At 34.3% G+C, this 11,007-nt stretch overlaps 1 protein-coding gene across 1 annotated transcript; it reads left to right on the top strand.

Annotated features, from left to right (window-relative positions):
• The first annotated feature begins 1,547 nt into the window (after positions 1-1,547).
• On the top strand, positions 1,548-10,199 carry LOC138306361 (sodium-dependent glucose transporter 1A-like). Its single transcript, XM_069246802.1, has 3 exons — positions 1,548-2,013; positions 5,750-6,035; positions 6,668-10,199. Exons 1-3 carry the CDS (start codon positions 1,882-1,884, stop codon positions 7,786-7,788), a joined length of 1,539 nt encoding a protein of 512 aa, XP_069102903.1. The 5' UTR covers positions 1,548-1,881; the 3' UTR covers positions 7,789-10,199.
• Positions 10,200-11,007: the final 808 nt, after the last annotated feature.

Genomic DNA, 11,007 nt, shown 5'->3' with positions numbered 1-11,007 from the left:
TGTATGTTTATACATGTACCACTTCTATATTTATATAATTCCTTAAGTGTACTTGAACATAACTAAGTTGATAAAAAGTGTGTATGCATCGGTATAAATATTAGGCATCACTGTTGACTTGTAAATTTTGACAATATATACGACAAAAAAGTACATTTCAGGAAAAGAAAACTTTACATGGTTCGAAACATACTTTTGACACTAATTACATTTATAACCATTTCATTATATATTCTATGCGTCTATAACATGTACATGTACTACGCGTTTTTTGACCGGGATCGACACAAACGTATACATTGCACACATCGAGTCATTTTTCATTTTGCTATAAAACAATCATATCGTTTATGTACAGGGTATTCTAAAGATACTCAGTGGCGTAGGAAGATGAAACGTCATGGGGGGGCAAAGGTCCTCAATATTTTGTAACCTTCCCCCCCCCGCCACACCTACAGGAGGAGATTAACTCCCCACCATGTAATATATGCTTTATGTACATTTTTCATATATCACTAAATTTAATCCCTGTACACATTTATAGACAGTGGGGTCTGTAAATTAACGAATACACACATTGGCCAAATTAGCGTGTGAGCGCCGAAGGCGCGAGCTTTTGGTGTTTTATTAGGGGTCTGAGGGTGACCCCCGGGATGAGTTTTATGTATTTTGATGATTTTGCGATCGCCCGAAAGCGCGAGATGTTGGTGTTTGGGGGGTCCGGGGGTCTCCCCCTGAAAAAAATTACGATTTAGAATGGCTTAGATGAGTTTTACGTTGCATTTTGATGAATTTGCGAGCGCCCAAAAGCGCGAGAATTTGGTGTTAGGGGGGTCATTGGGTCTCTCCCGGGAAAAAAATTACGATTTAGAATGGCTGAGATGAGTTTTACGATAAAGTTTAATGATTATAAAGCGTTCTTAACATGGTAATTTTTCGATTTAAAGCTACCTGTATTTAGAAATGATAATTGTGTCGTCATAACATTATGCAACCCTACTCGATCTGAATATACCGGCTTCACACCATCGGCACAATGTTGTGTAACATAAAAAAATGAATTAATTGTCTCGCTAAGGCATATAAACAAATTGATCTTTTAAGAGACATTTTTTAAATAGTACATAGAATCCCTTGATGGACATTTTTAGTCTAGTTTGTGTGTATTGAATTTTTACTATTTTAGATTTAACATTATGTGTTTGAACGTTTTAGGAAATGCGCCGCGCAGCGGAAAATTTTCTAGAATGAAGTACGAAAATGTGCAGGAGGACCCTTTTTTCTTTCAAATAAGCATTTTTAGACAATTTCAGTCAGCGAAAATGGGGGGGGGGCGGCAAAAAGACATGTTTGCCCCCCCGTCCTGGGGAACGGGGGGGGGGGCCCCCCCCCCCCCCCCCCCCCTGCCCCCCGCTTCCTACGCCCCTGATACTCCACTGTCGATAACTGAGCATAAACGATACTCGCCATTTGAACAATATATCTAATGAACACAAACCAATAATATAAAATACAAATGAAATTCATTTTTTTTTGGGAGGGGGGGCATGCGCAATCAGTCCTTCATTCTATGCAGGACATAGTACCGTGGATTTTTTTCGGAACGCAATTAGTTATTTTTAATGTTTTTCATATTGAAGTTCAACTAAAATTAGAAGCTCAAACTTTTCAATGTTGTTAATGGTAAAAAGTATGTTACTTTTAGTAACCTAAATTATGTCTTTTTTAAACGCCATATTTTAATTACTGTCAGTCTCTATGTAAGAGTTAGCTCCCTTGCAGCAGGCCAACCAATCCAAACACGTGTGTACTTGTACACAACACAAATATGCACATGTTCTCGCATGATGTTTGTAGGAATTATTGAAACTACGGGACAGGATGGCGGAAGAACCACCGGAAAATGTAGCGAATACATCACAGGAAATAAACCAGAATGGGAGTCCGAGGAGGAGAGTGTACAGACAGAAATACATCTATAGTGTGTGTCTTTGTGCGACCTACCTAACATGTGTAAGTTGAATGAGTACATTCTAATATACATTTACAGGAGTCGGAAAAGTAAGTCAATCCCGGCCGGAGGGACTATAGTTACCCTTTTTATTGCAGATTGTTTTAATCGCTGTTAGAATTTTAGTACACAAAAAAGGAAAGATAAAATACTGGGATATCTTTTTCATTTAAACTTTACCATAGAAAAAACTTTCGTCCTTATGCTTTGTCCTAATGAAATAGAACGCATACGATTTATAAATGATTGATTTTAATTCCAGGGGTTACTATAACTGTTGTCCACGACCTGGATAAAATGACAATATTACCTGGAATATCAAGGGTGATGTTTCCAATATAACGTAAGAACTATTGCATAGATTGTTCAAATTTGGACGGTCGTAACAATTTTCCAAAGTATGAATAAAAGGGAAATGTGAACTCGTTCATTCCTATACCGACATGTGCTTTTAAAACAAGGTATAGATGAAACATTCATTTTTAGGAAATGGAATCAGCTGTATCTATAATTTATACGATTTTTTTTTTATTCTTTCTACACTTAATTTACAAATAAATATGTATATACTTTTTAAGCGCTGTATATGTCACTAGCTATTGATTTCTGATAAAAATCGGTTTCACATGATGAACCAAGACAACACATCTGGTCATATTGTTGTCACAGAAAGTTATCGTCGGAAACACAACTGATGGTTTCGCCTCGCTTTATCAACTTAAACGTAAAGTGTACATTGATAATGATTTCATAACGGAAGTGACGTCGTTTTGATATATTTTCCGATTATAAGTATACAATTCAAAGATACTGAATGATTTTCTATAGTATTTCAGTACAGTATTATTACATATTAGAATGATTTAGCAAAATTTGGTAATTAAAAGTCTCGAATTATACAATAGATCGACAGTACATAAATGTTCCATTAAGCACTTTTTCCTTATAAATGAAAACGACACAAAAGAAGATAAATATTTTTGACTTCCTTCTCTACAACTGTTCTTCTTGAGACCATGGGAAATCAACCATATCCGTCACAAAGAATTACCACAAGTAATAAACAAGTACAGCTGGTGATAATTTTGTATACTCAAGATAAACGCTCATAAATGTATCAATGGGTTGGAAACCTTATAGTGTTGCGTATTCCAACATAAGAGTGTCGTCTCGAGTACAGTATTACAGTATATATATGTCAACAATGATTTCAACAACATTTTTTTTTTTAAATACAAATTTTTGTAACTTTTTGTTATACAAAATAGTAATAATCTGGTCAAATTGTGTTTCTTCTGGGACATATGCAATTTAATAGTTTTACTTTTAAATATAGTTCAAAATAAGACACAATATAGAAATTTCCGGGATTATTAGGATTTTGATGAAATTTTGATAAATTGATTTAATAATTAATAGAAAAAAAAGTTAAAATTATTTTGATGTTACACTAATTAAGATACTAAATGAAAAAAATATTTTGGAATTATACACACTCTCCTAATTATCTACAGTATCCTTTCAAACATCAAGCTGTTAGCCTGGTAGGTGTGCTATTATAAAGAAAACATAACGACTTCTTGTATATATAACGTTCAAATGTCTTTGTATACATATCTGTACATGTTTTGATAATCCTTCTTATATATAAATAACTCAAAAAATGAAAAGAATTCAAATGATCACATTATAATTATGTTTTTTGTTAGGTTTTCTCTAAAAACACCAAACTGTACCATATAGCAGATAAATATTTAAACAAAAATAGGAAAAAATACTTTATTTTATATAGAAGGGGCTTTTTTCTGCAGGGGCTTTTATCCTAAGGGGCTTTTGTCTTAGGGGCTTATATCCCAAAGGGCTTTTGTGGGTTGGGGGGGGGGGGGGGAGGGTGCTTTATTCTACACTCATTTGAGGAATGCGAGTTCGGGTTAAATGGGTTATACTGTATTCGTCTCACATTCCATATTTTTTAAAGTCTTACCGCGGCTGGTCTGAATTTTAATTACTATTGAGACCGTTTGGCATCTTTTTTGGTAAACATTCCGGGATGAAATGGTAATGATTCAATACATGTAAGTATCAAACTGAATTTCCAATGTCAACAAGAATTCATTGATTTTTTTTACATCAAATGGATCGGACATCAGCTAAGTCCTTTCTAACCGACTTATCAACATGTATATATTCTGTATTACATTCATTACCATTTTACCTATAAACGAATTTAGTGAATGATTGTTAAACTGAACCCTGTATAACTCACTGCAGTATACAGTCGATATGAATTCAGTCAGGATACCAGATGTTCGGCTCACATGTCATATATGTATTAAGTGTCCATCAAATATCATATTCACGAATTAGAAATATATTTACCTTTATCTGTATTTCATCAAAAGAATAAATATATTCCAATTAAAGCTCCACAGCTGTTGTTCACGGGTACAGTTTTTACTAGATATCGGTATCACAGGTGATTATTATTCACATACCATGTACATATATACGAAAATAATAATACATGAAGTTTAGCATTCATTGATTTAAACCAATTTATTTCCAAACGAGCTTTTTATTTTTACGTGGGGGAATTATTTCCATTTGAATACAAAAACCAAGGTATTTTATAAGTTTGATTTTCTGAAAACATACACTTATAACAGACGTCTGCTTCTGGTTTTGGAAAGAAATATAACAGCCTCACCTCTTCTATATGAACCTATATTTACATTTTGCCACAGTGACTCCAATTACTCTAACGTTAACCGTGATCTCTATTATGAGCCAATAAATGCAGCCTAGACTTGGTGTAGTAATAATATCTACATAAATGGATTTGAGTCTTGTTTACTAATACCATGTTGGTCCGCGCGGGAAAATTGACATTGTAGTTGATTGAACTAGTTTGGTTATGAAACTTATAAAAAAATCTTTCAAATGTCTGGATAAATGAAAGTAAACTAATAGCTATTCAAAAAACATTGATTTTATTTTATCTTTTCAATTTTTTTTAAGGACTATTTTTGAACATTGAACTTGGGCGCTAAATTGGACCTAACGGGCGCTATTCTATTTATCTGCCACGCAGATTGCATTTATACCTTTAAATGTTAATTATATACAGTAGTAGCGTATAACGTATTGTAATCTAGTTTGAATGTCTGTTTGTGACCGTTTATTGTCTAGGCTATAGCATGTAGCATTAACTATGTTACGTAATATTGCTTATGGAATTGAACTGTTTTCACAATTAACATACATGTATCATTTGAACCTGGGCAATTACAATAGATTGAAATTAACTACATAATTCTTCAGCAATACGCTAGGTTTTTTATGAAAGATCTTTACATCTATATAGTTATTGCTCTTTGACTATTCCATCTTTGCATGTTACAAAGTTACCTCCGTAGGTATTCGTTGTGACGTCATTATTTTGTGAGCAAAAATCGCGCCACTTTTTTCTGAATGCCGTTATGCTCGCAAACACGTGACTTCACAATACATATATACCCGCAAGGACAGATAAGTCCGTCATAAGCAAATATAGTTAAGGTAAAAAAAGTTATCTCCCTTTCATTATAAACTACACCCTGTATCCCAGTGTGTACACCACATTACTTTTAATTACAATTACTAAGGATGGCATTATATTTAATCATCCCTCATAACGCACTAATTTTGACTATATATAAATTTGGTAATGGATTATTGCTTAAGTTGAATTATTTCCAGGGATGGAATCTGGCACAGATTGGCTCCGCTTTGCTCGACCTTCAGCAAATCACATCAGTTTCACTTGAGGCAGCTTCCCTGTACCAAACACTTTTCAATGGCGGATACTTCGTAGGCTCTTTATTGTGTGGAATCATTTACAAAAAGATAAACAAGTTCATCTGCCAGTTCGTCGCTCTCCTTTTTGTCGCTGTATCGTTGGCAGTCATTCCGTGGTGCCGTGTGCAAGTTGCCATGGTAACAGCACATTTCATTGTTGGTGTCGCGGGAGGTGTGTTGGATTCAAGTAAGTATGAGATGGCATGTTCCATTGCCCGATATCATCCTCAGTACTCCAGGGGTTCCGATCACTTACGATATCTGAACTCCTGGACTATCTCATAGTAAAACTGGATGCAGCATAACAGAACAGGTAATTCAGTCCTTTGATGTACATCAAAAAAGTCGTATAACGGTACACTGTGATTGGCTGAGTGTAGTCATCAAGGCATTTTTTGCTGGCCTGTGATTGGTTCAGATTGTTTCCTCTGAGCTTCCTTCAGTTTTACCATGGGATAGTCTAGGAGTGTAGAGATCGTGTGTGATCGGAACCACTCGAGTATCGAGGATGGCCAGATATGGACCCGTGATCAAACTGATTGCATATATCATAAGTAGCACGATTCTTTATACATATTTCCAGAACAATTTTATCATAAAGATTTTTGTAAATGCCTTTGTTGAAATAGAGTGCATTCAGCTCAACACAAATTATCCATATACAGGCTTAATTAGTTCATTTAAAGATTTCAGCAATAGATAATTCGATGAATTCTAGATTAAATTGCACTTGATGTTCATTGTGATTTTACACTGTATATTTCAGTGTGGATATGCAACATATTTCTATTGACGAGCCTTTTGATATTCCTTTTACAGTGGTCAATGCTGAAATGCTGGCGATATGGGGAGAGCAGGGACTTCCATATGTCCAAGCGATGCATTTCACATACGCATTCGGTGGAATCATTTCTCCTGTGGTGACGGCACAATTTTTATCACCAGTGCGTCATCATCAAAATGACGTCATCATCGCAACTTCCAATGACAGGTCTCCTTTCAACGTCAGCAATAACACCTTGCCAATTGGGAATTTGACGTCGTACACACTTAACCTTGCAATTCAGACGATTAACACGAGTTCTAGTTTGGAATCATCAACTCATTTAGCAGAAGCTCAGAACACCTCAGATATTACATCTCCGTTTTATGAGACATCCCGTTTGTACATAGCATATTCTGTATCCGCTGCATTGTGTTTCTGTATTGCAACACCGTATTTGATAATGTATTTCACCTTTGACCTTTCAGAGATAAGGACAGGAAGAGCTTCCAAGGAAGAAGCATCCGTTCCGGAAATGACAAAATCGCAGAAAATTATTGTTCTGCTTAATTTTGGACTAATGACGTGTGTCTATGTAGCTATTGAAGAATCGTTTTCGGGATTCTTAAATGCATTTTGTGTCAATCGTCTTGATTGGTCGAGTGTAGATGGTTCGTATGCAACGTCCATTTTCTATGGCTGTTTTGGATTAGGACGACTTGTAGCCATCATCTGGGTGAAATGCATTAATCCAAAGAAAATATTAAGCATATTTTGTGTAGCTTTGATGTTAATGTTCATAAGTGTTTGGGTTTGTGGCATACACTACTTTGATATCGGGCTTTGGCTAACAGTTGCTCTCACCGGTCTGTTTATAGCAGTGATTTATCCTACAATTTTCACTTGGACAGAAGAAGATTTTCTCCCGGTGTCAGGGAAGATTTCGGCCTACTTTAGCATCACTTCCTCTTTAGGCGGAATGATTAATCCTATCGCAATTGGTACATTGATGGATTTGTATAACCCGCTTTGGTACGCGTACCTCCTGTTTGGGGAGTCCGTTATGTTATTGATGACGTGTACATTTGGAATGTTGTTGTCTAGGAAACAACGTCAACACATCCAACAAGGGAGACAAATCGATCAGCTAGATCAGGAAGTTGAATTTTTGAAATGATTTTTAAAAAAAAAAAAATTCAAAATCTAGTCAAAGGCATATATTTGTAACTTTCATTATTATTTTGTTACTCACATGATGCAGACTCTTTAGTGTGGCTAAATTAAAACCCAGTCGATCTCTTACAAGTTGTTTGAATTGATACCTGGACAAACGTCTGAGCAGAAACATTTAATCATGTACATAGAGATTGGAAACTCTTTCTTTGTCTTTGTTTACAGCAGAGGGACCTCCGGTATATAGGCATTTTCCCTTGGCTTACTACTTTACAATGTATTCTTTTACTCTTAATCTTTTTACATCAATACATTCTATTTAAAAACATTACATCATGGTTTGATATGACCAATAGTCCCGATTAATATGATTTATTATGATTTTGAAAGCATGAAGACAAACAGTTTTACCTGAATTTTTGATAATCAGACATTCAAAACTGGAGGAGCATTTTGTTTTATTAGTATATGAATAATGGTATTTTTCCAAAATCGTTCTCGAACCATCTGAAAATTACGGCGTTGTTGCCATGGCAATATATATCACCGCTGATCTTTGTATGTGTTTTAATGAAGAATTGGATGGCGTGATCATTCAATGTCAATAAAAATATAAAGTTCTTAATGATCGAGAAATGATCAATCAAATAAGAACAAGTTTAATAAGAAGTTTATGGAACGAGACATTTATACTGTTTGAAGTAAATAACAAACATTTTTATTCATCTTTCAAAACACTGGAATGACCCAATATCAATTAAAAATAAAATTCTTAATGATCGAATTATCATTAATGAATTAAATAACAAACAAACAACCATTTTTTTTCACTTTTTATTATAGAATTTGCAGAAAACCCTGGAATGACCTAATATGGCAATCAAGAAAATAAAATTCTTATTGATCGAGATATAATTAACGATTAAAATAATAACAAACAATCAGTTTTTATTCACCACTGTCCTTTCATTATCGGGTTTCCAGCAAACGCGGGAGTAACCTAATATACATAATGGAAACAGTCTCGTAGCATGTACCAAGTCTAGCAATAAAATGATAACAGTACATTACATGATTTTAGACAAGGTAAATCAACACCGACAATGCCGTTCAATGTGTTGCATTAATTAATTTACGCATGGATAGATTAAAAAAACCTATTTGAAATGTATGATCATAAACATTTCTGGTATGATTCGCTTATTCGATACATGTATTTGCGTATTACAGAGTTATCTGCCCTTGCAGATAGAAATTGGTATTAGTAAGTTTTTACATCAGTAGGGCAAACGTGTGTCCGTCATATGGTGGTCATCTGGGAGTTTCCCACTGAGAATTACTCGGACAAGAATCATGCTTCAAACTTTGAAAAAGAAACAACTAACATTAATATTAAAACCAAAAAAGAAATGATTCAAACTTTGTAATAATTATTAGCATTTTGATATAAAATCTACCAGACTGACCCCCAGAGGACAAAAAAAAAATAAAATAATTAAAATTTCAAAACTCTTCTGAATTCACAGATGATGGAACTAAATACTTCTCATAGATTGAAAAGTCTTAAAGCCTTCAACAGAATTGTGAATTTCATGGGCCTGGGATATCAGATTCCCCCCCTGGGGTCCTAGGAGATCAAATCCATCGATTTTTAAACTAAGTATTAAGAAAAATATTGCTCCATTTGGATTATATTGTACATCCCTGATTTAATTGTAATAAAAGTTTTCTATTTTTTTAGCATTACATTTCCATGGTTACCATCCGAAATATGCATGAATTAAGTGAATTTGAAAATTCTGTCATTATTTATTAGTATTTGCCAAAGAAACAACAGAGCTCAATCTTGAACAAAGTTTTACCAAAAAAATATTGTATTGGTTTTCAGCATAATGATACTATTCGCACTACAATAACAATGAATACAGTACATAAGTTTGCAAATTAAACTATGTAATGTATGCATGCATCTATCTATGTTACAAAACGAACAACTTTACAATATACAGAAACAGGAAAACACAACATGGACCATTATAGTTTTCAGTGTACTTATACACATGTGCACGAATTATGAGTAAAATATCTGTAAATGAAAGTTGTTCTTTAGTTGCTTGTGTATCATCCGCCCAATCTAAATATCAACTGAGCTCGACGAAACTTTGTAAAGCTCAACTACAGTAATATCTTGGAGTTCATAACTTATTCGAGTCACTTACAGAGTTAATGCCCTTTACAATAATGTAATAATTGAACTTTGTTAACATGACGACATTAGCTAATAATCCCCAAACTGAATGAAACTTAATGTCAAATGTGTAACTATCCCTATTGTTGGTAAAATGTATCGATGGTGCGTCTCATTCCAATGTGTGTCGGTGAATTGTTGTTCTAAGGAGAACACGTATTCCCTTATGTAACGTTACTGGAAGCAAATGCTAGTGGTATCAGTCGGTTAACAAAACAGTTCCTTGAATCTCCATTTAGTAAACCTGGTATCAAGGTTTGCTGCCTCGAAGTGTTTACTCATCTGAAAACAGTCCAGAAAATCATCAGAACTGGTTTCCTTATATACAAACCTCGAAGCATAACCCGAAAGTTCTCCCGTGTACTTTTCCACAAGCAAAATAGTCATTCGTTACACTATTTGGTATTATTCTGTCACAGAATGCTACGACTTGGGATAAACATTTCAGAGTTGCTTGAAAATCGTGCAGAATAACCGAACTTTAAAGATTACCACCAACTCAGTCATAAGCTTCACGTAGAAATCAAAACTCGCCTTTCCTGGATTATCATGATTCTATTCCGTACAAGAAGAAAAAACTGAGACGTTTTCCATATTCATAAATACTCCCAAGTTTAGTTCTTTAAGTGAAATATCAAATGTCTTGAAATATTTCAAATACTCTTTCTAACGTATTTGTTACCACGTTCTGTCGACTCTGTTGAAGTAACTTTGTATCCCTGCGTTGGTTCAAAGTTGTCGTTATATGAAGCCACATCCAATGACTTACAAATCTGAATCATATCAAATCTTTACAGCTGATTCATATCTGTCTAATATGACAGTGAACTATTGTGATTTTCAAACCTACATCAGGCCAAAATATAAAAATATGAAACATAAAAGATTCCCATTTAATGTGTAGCATGACATGAAAAAATATTCATTTTAATACTAAGGATAGTTAAATTAACAAAAATATACAATGATTAAATA

This window comes from Argopecten irradians, chromosome 13, assembly GCF_041381155.1.
Source record: "Argopecten irradians isolate NY chromosome 13, Ai_NY, whole genome shotgun sequence".
Classification (NCBI taxonomy): Eukaryota; Metazoa; Mollusca; class Bivalvia; order Pectinida; family Pectinidae; genus Argopecten; species Argopecten irradians.
This window is presented reverse-complemented; position numbering and strand designations above follow the sequence as displayed.

Excerpts from the sequence above, each read along its gene's own strand:
- LOC138306361 (XM_069246802.1), top strand. The coding sequence starts at position 1,882 with ATGGCGGAAGAACCACCGGAAAATGTAGCGAATACATCACAGGAAATA. Across the intron at positions 2,014-5,749 it reads GTGCGACCTACCTAACATGT|GGATGGAATCTGGCACAGAT; the intron begins GTAAGTTGAATG and ends AATTATTTCCAG. Across the intron at positions 6,036-6,667 it reads GGGAGGTGTGTTGGATTCAA|TGGTCAATGCTGAAATGCTG; the intron begins GTAAGTATGAGA and ends TTCCTTTTACAG.